Source organism: Lycium ferocissimum, chromosome 9 (assembly GCF_029784015.1).
Source record: "Lycium ferocissimum isolate CSIRO_LF1 chromosome 9, AGI_CSIRO_Lferr_CH_V1, whole genome shotgun sequence".
Lineage (NCBI taxonomy): Eukaryota > Viridiplantae > Streptophyta > Magnoliopsida > Solanales > Solanaceae > Lycium > Lycium ferocissimum.
Window position 1 is genome coordinate 21,635,742 of NC_081350.1, and position 18,958 is coordinate 21,654,699.

At 36.9% G+C, this 18,958-nt stretch overlaps 5 protein-coding genes across 6 annotated transcripts; 4 read left to right on the forward strand and 1 right to left on the reverse strand.

Moving 5' to 3' along the window:
* The first annotated feature begins 3,002 nt into the window (after nt 1–3,002).
* Nucleotides 3,003–3,520, forward strand: LOC132029882 (uncharacterized). Its single transcript, XM_059419278.1, has 2 exons — nt 3,003–3,341; nt 3,420–3,520. Exons 1-2 carry the CDS (start codon nt 3,059–3,061, stop codon nt 3,458–3,460), a joined length of 324 nt encoding a protein of 107 aa, XP_059275261.1. The 5' UTR covers nt 3,003–3,058; the 3' UTR covers nt 3,461–3,520.
* Nucleotides 3,521–3,524: 4 nt separating this feature from the next.
* LOC132029880 (uncharacterized) lies at nt 3,525–8,074 on the forward strand. 2 transcript variants are annotated; one of them, XM_059419277.1, is made up of 5 exons: nt 3,525–4,174; nt 4,520–4,612; nt 4,711–4,812; nt 4,892–5,248; nt 7,792–8,074. In XM_059419277.1, the coding sequence occupies exons 2-4, from the start codon at nt 4,523–4,525 to the stop codon at nt 5,198–5,200; spliced, it is 501 nt and encodes a 166-aa protein (XP_059275260.1). In that variant the 5' UTR covers nt 3,525–4,174; nt 4,520–4,522; the 3' UTR covers nt 5,201–5,248; nt 7,792–8,074. The 2 variants fall into 2 exon arrangements, with proteins under 2 accessions (XP_059275260.1, XP_059275259.1); XM_059419276.1 differs by lacking the exon at nt 3,525–4,174 and having other exon boundaries at nt 4,233–4,612.
* A 3,667-nt stretch (nt 8,075–11,741) lies between these two features.
* LOC132031658 (uncharacterized) lies at nt 11,742–12,209 on the forward strand. Its single transcript, XM_059421606.1, has one exon. The coding sequence runs from the start codon at nt 11,742–11,744 to the stop codon at nt 12,207–12,209; it is 468 nt and encodes a 155-aa protein (XP_059277589.1).
* Nucleotides 12,210–12,309: 100 nt separating this feature from the next.
* Nucleotides 12,310–13,503, forward strand: LOC132031659 (uncharacterized). The gene has a single exon (XM_059421607.1). The coding sequence runs from the start codon at nt 12,310–12,312 to the stop codon at nt 13,501–13,503; it is 1,194 nt and encodes a 397-aa protein (XP_059277590.1).
* Nucleotides 13,504–15,416: 1,913 nt separating this feature from the next.
* On the reverse strand, nt 15,417–17,830 carry LOC132069295 (histidine decarboxylase-like). Its single transcript, XM_059462690.1, has 6 exons — nt 17,675–17,830; nt 17,139–17,358; nt 16,811–17,045; nt 16,492–16,685; nt 16,261–16,397; nt 15,417–16,168 (listed from the first exon to the last, which is right to left on the reverse strand). Exons 1-6 carry the CDS (start codon nt 17,696–17,698, stop codon nt 15,590–15,592), a joined length of 1,389 nt encoding a protein of 462 aa, XP_059318673.1. The 5' UTR covers nt 17,699–17,830; the 3' UTR covers nt 15,417–15,589.
* Between the last annotated feature and the right edge of the window lie 1,128 nt (nt 17,831–18,958).

Genomic DNA, 18,958 nt, shown 5'->3' on the forward strand with positions numbered 1-18,958 from the left:
TGAATGACAAATACCATGTATGGAGAGTTTCGGAATATTTCGAGGTCGAATAAATTGAAGAGAAATAAGTTCGACGAAAATTTGAGAAATGCTGGGCGGATTTTTAGTCAACTTTGGAGGCACATATCTCCCAGTATATTTGGAGTTTTAAGGTGAAACCGAAGCCTAAAATGAAGCTCGTCGAGTCTAGTTTGTAATGCAACAAACCGCTCATTGATAGGACGTCGGAGTAGAGAATTATAAACGTTACAAACTCGAGCTGATGAAGCGAAACAAAACCGCAATGAATCGCTACAAGATCGCTACAATATCAGTAGCTACGGACGCCGCCCTCGGCCCCTATAAAGGGTTAAAATCTCACTTTTTCATCCAAAAACTTCCAAAAATTTCCAGAAAATTCAGCAACAAAGGGAGCAATATACATCACAAAAATTGAGGGTTTTGAGTGAAATTTCAAGTAACGAAGTATCAATCGAGGTCCGGGCAACGCGTAGTCGCGATTATAATTTCGTTTGGTGTTGGAATTATCTTGGGGACAAGAAAATGATGAAGATTTTGCTACCTTCATAAAAAAAAAAATAAGGTATGAATTGTTGAATCTCTTTCTCTATCAATATGAATTAAGGAATAATTTCAAGAATAGAGGTTATGGTTTATTGTGTTGATGTTGTTGATTTATGGATTGAGGGTTGAAGAGAAATTTGGATGAAAATACATATAATTATCTTGTAGGATGTTGGGGATGTTGTTAGTATTAATTTCGACTTCTTTACGGAAATAAAGTTATTAATTAGTCGTATCCCAAGTTGGTTGGTTGGGAAATTTAGAAAATAGTGTGTGGGCTGTTTTATGGCATATATTGGTGTTGGAAATGATGTTATTGCTATTGGTTTTGTTGTTGATGTTGTTGGTTGTTGAATTGGAATCTCGGGCTAGGCATATAAACAGGGGAAATGCTTCGAATCTTGCGAATCTAAAAGGACTTTCATTAAGTGTTTAAGACGAGCGTATGACGATGATCCTAACGATATTATGAATGGTTCTATATGTAGATTACGAGGCTACGAATAATTCTTAAGCAAGTTGCAAGACAGAAATAAGTTGGAAATCGAGAAGTATCTTCCGTATATGTTAAGGCTAGTCCCCTTCTTTCTAAAGGCATGATCCTTTCGTTATAAACCTTTATGTCGTACCATAATATCATTGTTTCCGCAAATGCTAGAAATCCACGAATCTCGCGATCCTTATGATGTTATTGAGCTCCCAAAGGCATGATTCTTTCCTTACCAAACTATGCTTGAATTCCATGAAAACTCTCATTTCCAAGAATGTTAGAGATTCATGACTTTTAAAGTTTCTATGATGGTAGAATTGAATAATTTCTTATATGATAACCATGATGATGATCATGAGGGATTTACTTATCCAAGCTCCAAGGCATACGGATTTCATGTTGTTATGAGATAATTTTATTCACAGAGATTTCCATGTACCTGAGCTATATATTATTATGATGACTATCATGAGAACGATTTTATGTTCAAAGGTTCCAAACTTATGATTTCAATGACGATATGAGAATATTGAGCTATCTTTTGACTTTTCTTAACTTTATTCATTGTTGTTAGTCTCACCTTATAATAATTGTTCCTTCAAGGTGAGACAAAGTGACGATGAGTATTCCATAATATATTCGGAGGCTACCGACCTTACGTCACTCCGATACAGTTGTGGCTTTTGATTAGGCTCTTATGCATGCTTTATATATATGTATGTATTTTCTCACACCGCACCGCGCTATAGTCGGCGGGCGGAGCACGTAGATGTGCACACCACCTGCCGGTGGGCATGTGATGATATCGCCCGGACGCGGGAGGCCCCGACGCGGCTAACGATGATAACACCGAGCCTTAAATGGCCGGGCATGATACTACTTATATATCACACCGAGCCTTCCTGGCCGGGCATGTTACTTTCACACCGAGCCTTTATGGCCGGGTATGTTACTATGTATATGTATGAAATGTTTTTTAAAAAAAAGCTAAGCATGCATGACATCCGCCTTATGAGGCATCCAGATGACATCCGCCTTACGAGGTATCCAGATGTTCAGGTTATCTCTCTTACTCATTGTTACTTTTTATATCTATATTATGATATTATTCATGCCTTACATACTCAGTACATTATTCGTACTGACGCCCCTTTCTTCGGGGGCTGCGTTTCATGCCACGCAGGTGTATACGGATGAGTAGAGGATATAGCTAGAAGATGTTCCAGCTGGATTGGCGAGCTCCATTTCTTTCCGGAGTGTTGCCGAGTCAGAGTATCCATGTCATGGTATAATGATTTATGTTAGAGACTTTGCGGACGAGTCACGTATATAGTATGCCGGTTTGCAAGCGGCTCCGTGTTTAGATGGATTATCATGCATTACTTTACAGATTTCATATGATCACAGATCTTACTTGATTTGATAAAGACGGAAAGAATGTTTTTTTTTTCTTCTAAACGGCTTCCGTTATGCATTTCAATTAATGACCTGCAAGTCCAGTGAGATTAAGAGTATAACGAGAGCCAGTGGGTTCGCCCAACTCTAAGTAAGGGTCGGGTGCCCATCATGCCCTATCAGGATTGGGGTGTGACAAGCCTGTTAAGAGTGGTGGAATTATTAATTTCATTCATAAGCTACTTATATAAGCTTAAACAATAGTTGCTTCTTAGAATTTGAACCTACAGGTGACACAACTGGAAACTAAAGAGTATATCTAAGTTCAATGTAGCATAGCACCAAATCTTTACATTATGCAGAACTCCACATTTCACACTAAGCGTTGTAGATGCTAAGAGGTGTAATTGTTAACCACGCGGAAGGACCTAAGTCCTCACCGTAGATAAGATGCAACTTCAACATTTGGTAAAAATAAAAGGATCTGATAGAAATAAAAAGTATCCACAGCGAGATAACGTAGTAACATTTTGAGTATTTTCATACATGCGATTGAATTGGTTGTTGCTAAAATTATGTGTTACTAACTTTCTGCCTATATTTGCAACAATGGCTAGGCCAAGAAGGTTCAAGGCTACACCACTTGATACAGAGATCACTTCTGCAAATTCTGATGAGGTTAGGTGTAAACGCTTTAAGGTTGCACCACCTGAAGCTGGTTCTGCATCACAAACTTCGTCTAATGGTAGTGATCATGTTAGCATGCCACCGACACATAGGCCTGAGTATGCTTCATCTGAATCTGATTCATCGGATGATGATGATGTCCCTCCTACTTCTAGTGAGACTACTGTAAGTAAGAAGAAGAGCTATTGGATTGTCAGTCTTATTGGTAAGCATCATTATTACTCTTGTACTTTTGATTTGCTTGACAACGATATTATTTAAAATATGACAATTTTTGTTCTAGATAAGGGTGGTACCATTACAGAAGGAAGACCGAAGGTGTGAGATATTTGGTCACTTCCTACGGGTAAAAGAATTATCATCCCGTGCAATGAGCTTGGCCAAGTGTTCATTCATGTAGTGTAGGATCTGTTTGGGTTGGCCGAGGTAGTTTGAGTCAGATCTGACTTCATAAGCTTAACATGTGACCACAAGCTTATGTTCTAAAGTGACATTGAATCTTTTAGTATTATTGTTTTATTGATATCATGGTATGACTTAAAGAGTAACCTGTTAGGAATTATTTAAGGTACATGTCTATAGTTCAAAACCTGGATTCTTAAGGTATTGCTATTTATTAGTCTGAGTTGGGATCATGATTTCTTAAAATGTGTTTTCAAGTTTATTCTGAAAAATAGTGTGGATGGCCTTCTCAATTATCTATGAACAACATCATAAATAAGTACGCCAATTAAAGATAAATACAATGTTACAGAGATACATGAGAAATCAAGGAGCACCTAAACATGAAGATAGATGTCTGACTTGTTTAATGATATCTTGTCTTATGCAGAAGAAGATTCTTGTGGAGGATGGTCGATTAAGAGACTATATGATGAAGAGTATTGGAAAGACATGGATAAATACTAGATGTTCTCTCTATCATCGCTTTTATAAAGAGTCAATGACTTTTAGTAAAATGTTGCAAGACGTCCAGGTGGAATTGATCTTGACCAGTGGACGTGGTTTCTTTAATATTGCAAGGATAAGAAAACACAGGTAACATATTATTTGATGGGTTCTTTAAGCTTCAAATCTCAAACCAATAGAGCTCTGCAAATGGTTTTAAGAGCCAAATAGAGCTGAGTTCCCCCTCAATTACCTGGATTAGCTAATTTATTTACTTCAGCTTATAAATAGAACACTATTGTTAGAAGAGAACATATCTCTGATTTAAACTGTTTTAGTTACCTATTGTTATAAGAGAACACTATTTTCTCTGATGCTTGTTGTTTTCTAGTCTTTATTATATACCTTAGCAACTGGTTTTTAAAGTCTGTTTACCATTTAAAAAAAAAAAATTCAACTATGGCTTTTATTAATTCTTGGTTAATGCAAGTGCAGAAGATGTGCAAGCAGAATGCTGAAAATCGACGGAAGCAAACTTACACACACACTAATGGTTCAAAAAGCTTACCTAGGAGAAAAGCTGAAGAGGTTTGTCAATTAAAAAGCTCAAGTTATTTGTTTCCTATTCTTCAAATTTTTCTTGGTCTTATAGTTTTAAATATATGATTGTGGTCATAATAATGTAGGAGCGTAAACGTGGGAGACCAATGAATAGAGGAGGACTGTGGCCCTTGACTCACAAACGGAAAGACTCGACATATATGAATGAAGCAGCCAAGCTTATTGGTGTAAGTAATAATTGATAAATTTTCCTTATATACCTAAAATAAAAATTCTTATTTAATGGTTGATACTAAATTTATATAGGAGAAAATAGAGAGGATTGAAAGTCAGGATGGCGTGTCAAAGAAAATTTCAGAATTTGATTCACTTGCACAAGTGTTAGGAAAGGAGCACGCTGGTCGGGTTCCAGGAGTGGGTTATGGGCCGACACCTACTCAAGGGTTTGGCCAAACAGCCTATCAATTTAATGGTGTATCTTCAACACAAGCTAATCGAGATCATGAAATGGAGGAGATGAAGTTGAAGATGCAGGAGCTTCAATCAGTGGTGGAAAGTGAAAGATCTAGAAGGCGAGCTCTTGAGAACTTTCTAACAAGATATATAGTCCAATAAGGAATGGAATTGCCGGCTGAGTTGGCTGATATGGGTAGTGCTGCGACGGTATATTTTACCTTCTCTATCTATCTATCTCACTCTCTGTCTATGAAAAAAGAATTCTTTTTTTGAACATGACTTACATAGTAGAAGCACTAGAATATTCATGCATATTTCCAGAGCTACCAAAGATTATAACGGAGACTTTGGCATCACAAAGAACAATGATTTCTTTAATTTGATGAATAGGTTAGAATAAAGAGGAAAAAGATATTTAAAATAATGGTATTTTCTATAAGAGGTCTCTTAGCCCTCTTTTTTGTGGTGGTTTTTTTTTTTTTTTTTTTTTATCTTTATCTACTTTTTGGCCTTCCATAAACTGATGGATTTTTGTTAGCAATGCATAGTTTTTTGTTTCCAAGCACAGGGAAGGAAGACTTTTCATGTAAAGCTTGTGCTACTGTTTTTTTTTTTCTCCTTTTCATTTCATTGTTTTAGTCTTATAACCACCCACTAATTTTAAAGAGAAAAAAGATGGCATACTTTTTCTACATGGTTTCTATCTTTTTCATTTTTGGAGGTCCTATGGAGATGCTTGGAGGCTAAAGGTGTACCTGTGGTGTACATTAGAGCGATGAAGGACATGTATGATGGAGCTAAGACCAGGGTAAGGACGGTAGGAGGAGACTCGGAGCACTTCCCTGTTCTGATGGGGTTGCATAAGGGATTAGCTCTTAGCCAGTTTCTATTCGCCTTGGTGATGGATGAATTGACGCGACAAATACAAGGTGAGGTGCCTTGGTGTATGTTGTTCGCGGATGACATAGTCTTGATTGACGAGACTCGCAGCGGAGTTAACGATAAGCTGGAGGGCTGGAGACAGACGTTGGAGTCTAAAGGATTTAAATTGAGTAGGACCAAGATAGAATACTTGGAGTGCAGGTTCAGTGGCGTACCGCATGAGGCTAACGAGGAAGTGAGGTTTGGTACCCAGGCCATTCAAAAGAAAGGAAGTTTCAAGTATCTTGGGTCTATTATACAGGGAGATGGGGATATCGACGATGATGTTTCACATCGTATTGGTGCAGGGTGGATGAAATTGAGGCTCGCCTCCGGACTGTTGTGTGATAAGAAAGTGCCACCAAAACTTAAAGGCAAGTTCTACAAAGTGGTGGTTAGACCGACTTTATTGTACGGGGCGGAGTGTTGGCCGAAAGAACTTTCACGTTCAGAAGATAAAAGTCACGGAAATGCGAATGCTGTGATGGATGTGTGGGCACACTAGGAGGGCTAGAATTAGGAATGAAGATATCTGGGACAAGGTGGGAGTGGCATCGGTGGAGGACAAGATGCGGGAAGCGAGGCTAAGATGGTTTGGGCATGTGAAGAGGAGAGGCACAGATGCTCCAGTGCGGAGGTGTGAGAGGTTGGCTATGGACGGTTTCAGGAGAGGTAAAGGGAGGTCGAAGAAGTATTGGGGAGAGGTGATTAGACGGATATGGCACGAGTTTCGAACTTACCGAGGACATGACCTTAGATAGAAGGTTGTGGAGGACTCAGATTAGGATAGAAGGCTAGGTTGCTTATCCTTTCACCATAGTAGTTGTAGTTTTGCTCATTCGTTTATTGCCATTTGATTTCTACATTTGATTTCTGCTTATATTTGTTGGGCCTTTGTACTTTGATTATCTTATTTATCTATAGTAGTTAATGCTCTTTTCTTTCCGGATTGTTCTACCATGACTTTCTCGCTTTTGTTATTCCTTGTTTTCATATTGTTTTTGATATGCTTGGCCCTATCTGACCTTTTGTCTTGTTTTCCTCTTGTTTTCCTCTCTTGAGCCGAGGGTCTTTCGAAATGGCCGCCCTACCTTTCAAGGTGGGGGTTAGGTCTGCGTACACTCTACCCTCCCCAGACCCCACATGGTGGGATTCTACTGGGCTTGTTGTTGTTGTTGGTAATGAGTTTGTGGCAATGTTTGGCATAATCAGAAGAATAAAAGAGGGTTCGTTTATAGGACTATAATGCAGGTTTTCTATGGCAAGTGAAAGATTTGTTTTTTGTTAGTTGCTCTTTATGGTGTAGATTGTAGTAGTAGGAAGGTTCTTGGTATTTGTCATATGGAAGCAGCTTACCACAAGAGATGCAGAGAACTTTGTGCTTGTGGAAATTTGATTTTCTAGTTTTTTGGCAAATTCTAATGACCAACATCCAGAATCTAGCTGTAAATTTGTTTATTTCAGATGAACGTTATGCAATAGCTATAATCAACAAAATCTTCTACCAGAAAGACTCATGAAAGCTTCATTCTTTTTCCCAAAGTTTAATTAGCATTGATCTTGCGGTATGCGTTAATGGCCAAAAATATTTAGTAGTATTTTTCTGTGAAGTTAATTTCTCCAAGTTCGATGAAATCCCAAAGGGGTACGTTGTTTGAAGAAAGACTAATAGGTTTCTTCATGTTGGAATCCTTATATGCAATACTCAAATAAATTCTCCTCAAGAGAAAAGTCTTAAGCTTTGTGGTACTCAAGTAGTAGGCTATTCTTTATCTAAAAAGTGTTATTCCTTATTGTTCATATTTGTTTTTTTATTTTTTTATTTTCAGGCTTCAAACAGGCCAAGACCATCTTCCTCTTCCAAAAGTTGAAACCCACCGCGATGCTAATCATGCTATGTTCAACCTTGATTTAGCTTGTGATGAATTCCAATTCTAATTTTGTTAGCAATGAACTTTGTTTCTCTGGAACTGTGGATTTTGCACCAGTTTATCAGATTTTAGGTCTTATAGTTGGACAAATAGAAATTGTTCTGTTAGGAATTCTCCAAATTGGAGCTATGTTGCTTTGTTTTTGAACCTATTATTCTAGTTATTTGAGGGTTTTTTGTCCTTGTGCCTTGTATTGTGTAACACCTCGTAGCTTCGGGCGAAGGTTTGACTCATAAGATGATAATATAATGGAACCAATATGAGGGTTATAGGAAGTGTTTTGAAAACTAATCAAGTCATAAGAAATGTCTTTGGGCAAAGCAAAGTTGGAAGCCACTCTACGGGGCATGTTTGCACGTGAGTTTGTAGAAGGTCTTACTTCCAACGACCATAACCCCTTTATTAATTAGGAATTTGGGAAAACTTCCTAAATGAAAGTTGTAGCCCTTTGAAATATCTTTCCAACAGTATATTATGGGGGTGGGTCAAGGGGACATCTGTACAAAAAGTTATGGTCATTTTACTAAAGGAGTACAGAGCAGTCCGTTCACTGGTCATGTTATACGAACTACTTATATGGCCCATATAATTTTATACGGACCGTATAACTCATCCGTACTTTCATGAAACTTCAAATCAACGTTCTGTTTTCAGCCATGATAAAATATGGTCATATTATATGGACCGTATAACTTTATACGGACCGTATAATATGTCCATATAATTTTTGCCTCACTTTTGTATAAATTCAAGCCTTGAGTTCTTTTATTTCATTATTCACAATTCCAAGCCCTAGCAACAATCCAAAACATCAAGGTAAGTCAATCCAAACCCTTCCAACTCAATTCTAACATATATTCTAATAATCTAAGCAAGAAATCATTGTTCCTAAACTAGGGTTTTCAAGAAAACCCATCTCAAGGTTCAAGATTTTGGAAATCTTCTTCAAAGTTAAAATCTTTAATTCAAGTTTGGAGCATTACCAGGTATGTAGAGTTACTATCTACGTGTGGGAACATCATTGTTCTTCCCCACGCCTCATGATCTACTAAAACTAGGGTTTTTACACCATGTTCATGACAACCCTAGGTCCATGTCCATGAATAGATTATGTATGAAATGCTATTATTCTATCATTGCATGTGTTCTTAATAACTCCATATGATTATTGAGAATTAGTCCGTAATCCATGAAAACCCATATCTTGTATTCCATGGGTTCTTGCACGCATATTTTTAACTAAGAATGATTATTTCATGAATATCCTACATGTCTACAAGTTTTCATGCAACTATATTATATTGTTACTTTCATGCCATGATACAAGATACATACATGCTAAATACAAGCTATTTCATGAAACCATGTTTACAAGTTATTTCGTGAAATCATGATTACAAGTCAAGTACAAGTTAATTCACGAAAATCATGGGCTTCTTAGCCAATTATATCATGTTCATGTTTTGGGAGTTGCACGAATTACCGAGAAGGCTCAGATAGCCTGAAACTACGTAGCCACCGTAAGACAAGGATCGCTCCGCCCAGTTAGGACGATTCCTTAATTTTACACTGAATGGATCCATCAGGCATGTTACCACCTTATATCCTGGCAAGGTATGGGGCTCTGCTGGTCCGGCGAGGTACCAGACTCCACGTATCCACGTGGTGATATCATGTTGTCGGTTTACGAAATGCTCTCCCTACTTATCATGTTTTACTTATGTTATATATATATATATATATATATATATATATATATACCCATGCTCATACTCATGTTCATGTCCAGGTTTTCAGTTTCAGTTCTTATCATGTTATTCCATGTCCCATGTTATTTCTTTCAGTTGCTTTACATACCCGGTACATTTAATGTCTTTGACGTCCCCTTTTATTGCCCGGGGGCCTGCATTTCACGATGCAGGTATGGATTTACAGGACGACGCCTCTGCTTATTAGGATCTGCACGTACCAGCTTATTGGTGAGCCCCATCTCATTTGGGGTTTAGACATTGTCTTTCTTTATTTAGTTTTGCATCTAAAGGTATGCTGGGGGCCTTGTCCCAGTAAGTATGTTACGTGTTTCAGACTCATGTTAGAGGTTTCATAGACAAGACAAGTGTCATGTTAGACTTCCAGAGTTGGTTGGCCGGTTTGGCTCATTTATGATATTGTCCGCATTCATGACTTAATCAAGTACTTATGTTTAATATTATGACTTACTATGTTTTATAAAAGCTCATCATTCACTTCACGTTATGTTTCTGCTCATGTATGCCTCATGATGATTCAGCAAGCCATGTAGTTCGATCGGTCACATGCAGTCAGGCCCCGAGTGCCGTGTTACGCCCAGGCCATGGTTCGAGGCGTGACATATTGAGTAGTGCAAATTGTTTTGTTCAGAATTCTTGAAAGTTCTTTTTCTATAGAATTGCTATGTTGTTATAGGTTGGAATATGTAAAAATATTGGGATTATTCTACAGGAAAAATGCGGTCAAATCGCCACAAATTGAATTGGAAAACGCTGCTATTGTATTTTTATTTTTACAGGTCAAACCGCTGTAAAAATGAATGTAAACCGCCGGGAATCTAACATCAGTTACAAACCGCTGCTGTTTAGTAATTTGCTGCGGTTATTCCAGCGGTTCATCTAAACCGCCGGAAAGGGTTTTACGACCTCTTATCAGGCGACAGATCTAAACTGCCGCTAATTTTATACTGCGACAGTTTGAACCGTCGCAAAATAGAGGAACAAACCGCTGGGAAAAAGCTTTTTTCCTATAGTGGTGAAGTACAAAGTTTTTTGTTTGCTTAGAATGGAAACCAACTGCTGACTGAAGTTTGTTCATTTGTCTGACTCTCTGGGTTACTTATATAGGTCTAAAAGATCAAGGTTGTGCACCAACCATCTATTATTTGTTTTAGTTTCTTTTTTCCTTCTTTTTTCCCCTCTTTTTCCTGTTAGTTTCTTCAATTTATCCCACTTGCCTTTTCTAAAGTTTCATAATTATATTGCAAATGGACTTACCCTTGTGGTTTGACCCTGTGTTAGAAAGTGACTTCTCAACTATGCCACACATTATTCTATTAATTATCAATGGGTGTGTGAGATTAATGAGAAGCCTAATCCAAATAAACATGTGCAAAGACTAGTGCCAAAACTCGAGTGTGTAAACAATTCATTCTCTCTTAAGAATTATACCGCTTCATTAGCAGCCATTGTGTCTAACAACAACCAATAAGATTTTAGTTTTCTATGTGCCTTGCATAAAAAAGGAAAATTGATTTGCTAACTAAAAGGCTGGATGGAAGAGGTAAGAGTGATTATTTTGTTATTTCTAACTTTCATCGACATCTAGCGTCAGAAATATGATAATTTTATATATACGACTATGTACATTTATTCTCAAGAACAAAGTTATTAACACGCAAGATTTTTTTCATTAGTCAATGTCATTACTTATGCTCAGTTACTGAACTTCAAAAACAAGATTTATTTGCTCTATTCTTACATTTGCATAGAATGAAAAAGGGAAAATAATAATATGATATCAAAAAGTTATTTAAAAAAAAGAAGACATAGTATGATAGTATAAGGGTAAATATGCATTTATTGGCTGTCATGAAAAAGTTTGGTTTCTCGGATGGTTTTCTCCATATTATTAGTAATCTGCTTGTTGGAGTTTGGTATTCCATTATCTTGAATGGCGCCAGAAGTGGTTTCTTTACCTCGACTCGGGGGCTCAAACAAGGTGACCCTCTCTCACCCTCTCTCTTTATTATTGGGGCTGAAGTTTTGTCTAGGGCTTTAAATAGTCTTAATCAGCACGACCACTTTAACCCTTTCGCCATGGATTCCAAAGGACCTATCATTAACCACCTTGCTTATGCTGATGACATTGTTATTTTTTGTGGAGGTAACAATAAGTCTATTAAGCTTATTATGCATCAAATCAGGAGATATGAGAAGGCTTCTGGACAAAAAGTTAACAACAACAAAAGCTTCTTTATCACTGCTCCTAACACTTCTGTTTACAGGATTAATAGGATGAGAAATATTTCTGGCTTTATTGATAAACCTTTCCCTTTCACTTATCTTGGTTGTCCTATCTACTTTGGGAGGAAGAATGCTACTCTCTTTGATGGCATGCTTTTTAAAATTGTTAAGAGACTAAATGGATGGCAAGGGAAAATGCTTTCTCATGGGGGAAAAATTACTCTCATCAAGCATGTGCTCCAATCTCTCCCTGTTTACATTATGTCTCTGTATGAATCCTCCCAAGGGAGTTCTAAAGCTTATGGAGAAACATTTTGCTAATTTTCTTTGGGGATCCAATAATGGTAAGAACAATTACCACTGGTCTGCCTGGGATAAATTATGTCTACCTAAGGAAGAAGGTGGAATTGATATAAAGAATATGGAAGATATCTCCAATACTCACATAGTGAAAAGATGGTGGAGATTTAGAACTCAATCGTCGCTTTGGGCCAACTTTCTCCAAAACAAATACTGCAAGAGAGCACATTGTGTCACAAAAGTTGCAATCTCATCCGACTCCCACACTTGGAAAAGTCTTGTAAAAATTAGAGCCAAGATTGAACCTCACATTGTTTGGAAAATTCGATCAGGCAATTCTAGTTTTTGGTGGGATAATTGGACAGGTAAAGGAGCTTTAGCTAAAATCTTCCCTGGCATAGGAAGATCAGCTAAGCTCCCAGTTAATTTTTTCTTTGATAATAATAGTTGGAACTTTGCTAAACTTCTAAATTTCCTCCCTATGCAGGCTGCCCAGAGCATTGCTCAGATTACCATTGATGAACAAAATGGAACGGACTTTCCAATTTGGCAACTGTCCGACGACGGCTGTTACACTAACAAAAGTGCTTGGCACTCCATAAGAGCCTCGGCACCAAGCTCCCCTTTCCTCAACAGCCTGTGGCACAAAAGAATCCCTTTTAAAATCTCTTTCTTGAATTGGAGAATCTTTAAAAGAAAAGTACCATTTGATGACATTATTGGCAAATTTGGAACTGATAGAAGATCCATGTGTGTGTGCTGCAGGGTCCCTACATATGAGACAATACAACATTTCTTTGTTGAAAGTGAAATTGCCCATCAAACTTGGAGTTTCTTTGGCAACCCCTTGGGAATTCGGCACACCGACCAACCTATCCCTGCAATTTTTAAGAAATGGATGGACTGTAAATACACTAACAACGTTCAAAAACTAATTTTGCAGGTCACCCCCCTCATCATATGCTGGGAATTATGGAAGCAGAGATGTTCATGCAAATATGGGAACCAAAGGAAGATAAACATAGGGAAGATACTCTATCATGGAATTTGGACCATCAAGTCAGCTGCGAGCAAACTCTTTCCCCCCATCAGAGACATGGCCAGATGGACCGAGATCTGCTACACCATAGAAAAATTAAGACCCATTACAAAGTGGTGGCAAGTCCTTTGGGAGATGCCACCTTTTGGCACCATGAAAATGAACACGGATGGAAGTTATATCACTGAAAAAGGCACAGCTGGAATCGGAGGCATCTTGAGGGACTGCCGTGGAGACCTGATCATGGCCTTTTCTATCACTGTGCAAAGGCAGTAGTAACAACATCGCTGAAGCTCTTGCGGCCGAAGTTGGGGTGACATGGTGTCACGAGTTGGGGTACACTGATTTCATCCTGGAACTTGATTCCATGGTGATAACAAATATGATTGAGAGTCAGAATTCCAACATGAAGCTAAAGCACATCATTGACAAGATTCTGAGAATCAAGCGGGAAACGAACTTCCAGGTGAAACATTGTTTTAGAGAATGCAACCAAGTAGCGGATAGTTTGGCAAAGCTAGCATCTAGTTCCGCCAAAGCTGTCATATACATCAATATTCTGACATGCCTAGACTAACTAGAGGCCCTTTCCTACTAGATAAGAGCCAATTGCCTAGCATTAGATCCAAGTTTGACAAGGCTAATTTTTATGTTAGTTAGAATGCTTTTGACACCAGAATGTGGCCTTCTTGTTTCGGTCTATTCTGGTATTTTGTGGTGATGGGATCACCAAATAATGTGTTGTTATGGAGGTTAGGCCCAGCCCCCCTCCCTGTAATATTTTGCTAATACAACACTGCCCAGAGGAAGACTGGGTAATTTGATGAAAAAAAAAAAAAAAACATAAAAGCGGAACAGAATATTCTATTTATTATTTAAAGTTGGAGGATGAATTTAATATTTTAAGTAAATTAGAATGCGAGAATGCTTTTCACCCAGTGGAAAAATGTAATGATGCAAACTTTTATCCTTGTGTGCCAGTATTTTGTGTACGAACTTTCCATTTGAAAGTTTGGCAAACAATAGCTTGACCAAATATTAGCAAACTGGCAGAAGAGAAAGGTTAAGGATTGTCTGCGGCATTTCGCTTTCACTGAATCCAAACGAGTGGAATCTACTTCACCCTATCACTCACCAAACATGTATGCACCTCCCAATGTCAATAATTTATTTTAAAAATAACCAAAGAAGTTAATTAACTAATGATTCGAGAATTGGTCAGCGGAGAAAACATATACACGAGTCAACCTTTGAATTGGTCTTTTTATATCTCTGCTCACACGAATTATCAATTAAAAAATGTTACTCATATAAATGTGGTACTAATGACATTATGAATAATGATTTTTTTTCCTAACGCAGGATGGGCATAGATTAGGCAAAATTGATATCTGAATTTCTTCAATTTTTTGTTCGGGTTACGGTTCGGCTTTAGATATAAATTTAAAAGTTTCAAATTTCAGATTTGGGACTTATATCCAAAAATCTGAAATTACTAGTCATACCAATAACCAATTAGACACTAGACCATATGTCAATGCTAAGTCAGATACGACTCAAGTGCACAAATAGCCAATATTAATACCTCTATTTAAGGCATAGCCTAAATTTATAAATCTTTGTAAGTACAACAATTTCAAAAATCGACTTCAAACCTACGACCGAGTGAAAAAATTGAGACCTCTTGTTACAAACATCAGACAATTTGGAAGCAAACGAACTTCCAAATTTTGATCTAGTCTGGCAGTCCCAAATTTCAAATCCATATGTCTTAGATTTGAACTACCAAACCTAACTTCAAACAAAATGTGTAAGTGTTTTTATCTTCTTGAAGTGATTTTGAACTAAATTAGCCACTAGAAATAGTGGAGCCTCATTCTGTTACACTCAATAGCTGGCATCATTTTGTATCCAGAGTTTAACACGAGTTTGGGTCCTTTTTCCAATTGGAGAGAACGAGAAAAAAAACAATAATAACCACGCCTCAGTTTGAACAATTTGGTATCAACTATATGAATCGTCACTATTTCATTTAAGCTTAACTCATATCACTATCATACCAAATAAATATATAATAGGCGTTTGAGAACTCAGATAAAAGTTTTTCCAAAATTTGTGCCAGAAATTTCTAATAGGAATACTTTTATCATGTGTTTCCATAATGTATAATCTATTTTAATCACAACTTAACAGTAAGTTAGTGCTACAGAAAGATCATAAAAGAGTGAAATTTTTTTAATCAAAAAATGTTTCTTTTATCTTGTCCGGTAGTACAATCAGGTATACAATTCACTTTCAATGTGGGAAATACAAATGAAATCATAAAGAATTAATAAATGGGATCTCTCGTCTTCTTTGCCGTCTAAGGACTAATGTAGTCAATCTTATGATAAGTGCATGCACAATTTTGAACACCAATATCATCTGCAACACAAGGAGGCTCGACTTTTCCGTCTTGGTACCATAGTTTTCTTTGTTGTACTAGATCAGTGATGAAATTGTCAAGCGTTTCTCGGGTGATGCCTGGCATAACAATAATATGTGCCATATCTTTGACGCATGAAAGTTGCCAACGACGGACAAATTCATGGTCACGAGGCCTTTCAAGTACAACTATGATGCTAAGCTCATTTAGCATGACACTTATCCCTGCTTGCTGTAGATGGTCTTTCAAATATCTGGCATTATCGAGGCATCTTTTAACATCATTTTGCAGGCCAATTTGACCTTTAGCACTCAAACTATACCATAAGAAAATTGGAGTTAAACCATTACGACTACCAGAAATAGTGGCGTCCACAGAAGCAATGTACTCCACATTTCTCGAGAGATTATTGATGTAGCTTTTTCTTGTTATTTGGACACCACAAGGCATTGGGCATCCTAAGAACTTGTGACCAGAAATTGTAACACTTCCAATTGGCTTCTTGAAACTAATCATCTGTTCAAATTAAATAAAAAATTATTAGAATGTCGTTTTGAAAATTAACCAAGAGTTTGTTAGAATTAGTTTAGTAAGAAACGAAACCTCACATTGTTTATAAAGGGGACCATAAGCCCACATAGTGCTGCATCACAGTGGATGTAAAACATATCATGTGAATAGCCACAATCTTTGAGTATTTGAAGAATAATATCAACATCATCAACAGCTCCTTTGAAGGTAGTTCCTAAACAAGTAAGGGAAAAGTTGTAAGAGGACTAAGTACATAACAGAAAAAAGATAGAAAAACAAAAAGGATAGAGGTTGGAGTAAATATATACCGATTGTCACATTTATAATTGCAGGCTTGTCCTTATTTTGAAGTAACTTTTTTCTTAGATCTGAATAATCCATCTCCCCATTTGTTGATGTGCTGATTGTTTCCAAGTCCATTCTGTACATTCTTGCAGCTTTAGGGACTGAGTAGTGAGAGTCTTTTGACGCATATAATATTCCATTAGGAAGTAGCTCTCTCCTGCATAAATAATGTTAAGAAATTTAAGATTACTGAAACAATATAATTTATTTTATTATACTTTCTTTGTCATAACAACTTCTCAGAATTTTTGTTTAGTCAAACAATATAGTACTAAAACTTACCCTAACAAAATGCCATGGAGATTGCCTTCAGTGCCACCATTTGTAACATAACCCCAATATTGATCCTTTTCAATTTCCCATAGTTGTGCAAACCAATCCAAAACAGCCATTTCGAAGTCTTTTGAATGGAAATCCACAGTGTTCTGGATGAAAGGATCACCACAATTATTTAGGTGAAATTGCAAAAGTGGTGCTAAGGTTGCATAGTGCTCATAGCATATGTTCACCGGATAACCTGAGAAAAATTAGACGAAAAGAGTTGATTTAGTCATCTCATTGAGTGGGTAATTGGTGGCAAAGAGTGAAGGCATTAAGAAAAAAAAATTACCTAAATGAAAATTGACTCGTTGGGTAAGTGTGTCTATATAATTGACTAAAGTAGTGTCCAAGGAAGGACCATCAGTCTGCAAGCCAGGCTCCATGACAGCAAGTTGCAAGTTCTTCCTTGGACCTGTAGGTGGCTCCACCTTCTGTCTCTTGTAATCGCCATTTGAAAACAAACGGTGTGGCGCTAAACCTCTGGGTGTTATGGCCGATGGCTCAAAGTCCTGTCATCCAGTTTAAGATATAATTAAGTAAAATAAAAATGACATTTGTCTAATAACATAAACTTTTAAATGAGGAGATCATACAATTCAACAATTTTGATTCTGGCAACTAGCAATAATTATATTTTTGTTTTAGGTATTAGAAGACTATAGATCACAAATAATAGCTATCAATTATACATAATTTCATAAAACCTTTCGGAGAGGACAAGTAAATTTTGCAAAAAATAGCTTTTGGAGCGAAACAAAGTGAGTTGTTTGTACGTAATTGTATCGGAAGATGTTAATTTGGGCATGTAACGCGAACAGTGCGTACCGTTTCTAGTGAAAGGCTACCCATTCTCGTGGTCGTGGAGTACAAAGTTTTTTGTTTGCTTAGAATGGAAAACCAACTGCTGACTGAAGTTTTTTCATTTGTCTGACTCTCTGGGGTACTTATATAGGTCTAAAAGATCAAGGTTGTGCACCAACCATCTGTTACAGTATTTGTTTTCGTTTCTCTTTTCCTTCTTTTTTCCCCTCTTTTTCCTGTTAGTTTCTTCAATTTATCCCACTTGCCTTTTCTAAAATTTCATTAAGTATATTGCAAATGGACTTGCCCTTGTGGGTTGACCCCGTGTTAGAAAGTGACTTCTCAACTATGCCGCACATTATTCTATTAATTATCAATGGGTGGGTGAGATTAATGAGAAGCCTAATCCAAATAAACATGTGCAAAGACTAGTGCCAAAACTCGGGTGTGTAAACAATTCATTCTCAAAACTCGAGTGTGTAAACAATTCATTCTTTCTTAAGAATTATACCGCTTCTGGTGGCACCCATTGTGTCTAACAACAACCAATAAGATTTTAGTTTTCTATGTGCCTTGCATAAAAAGGAAAAATTGATTTGCTAACTAAAAGGCTGGATGGAGGAGGTAAGAGTGATTATTTTGTTATTTCTAACTTTCATCGACATCTAGCGTCAGAAATATGATAATTTTATATATACGACTATGTACATTTATTCTCAGGAACAAAGTTACTAACACGCAAGATTTTTTTCATTAGTCAATCTCATTACTTATGCTCAGTTACTAAACTTCAAAAACAAGATTTATTTGCTCTATTCTTACATTTGCATAGAATGAAAAAGGGAAAATAATAATATGGTATGAAAAAGTTTTTTTTAAAAATGACTAAGTATAATAGTATAAGGGTAAACTATGCATTTAAAAACTCAATTGAGATATAAGCGGAAGAGAATATTCTATTTATTATTTAAAGTTGGAGGATGAATTTAATATTTTAAGTAAATTAGAATGCGAGAATGCTTTTCACCCAGTGGAAAATATGTAATAGTAGCAAACTTTTATCCTTGTGAACCAATATATTTTGTGGAAGAAGTTTCCTTTTGAAAGTTTGGCAAACAATAGTTTGACCAAATATTAGCAAACTGGCAGAAGAGAAAGGTTAAGGGTTGTCTGCGGCATTTCGCTTTCACTGAATCCAAAAAAGTGGAATCTACTTCACTCACCAAACATATAAGCACCTCCCAACGTCAATAATTTATTTTAAAAATAACCAAAGAAGTTAACTAAAGATTCGATTATTGGTCAGCG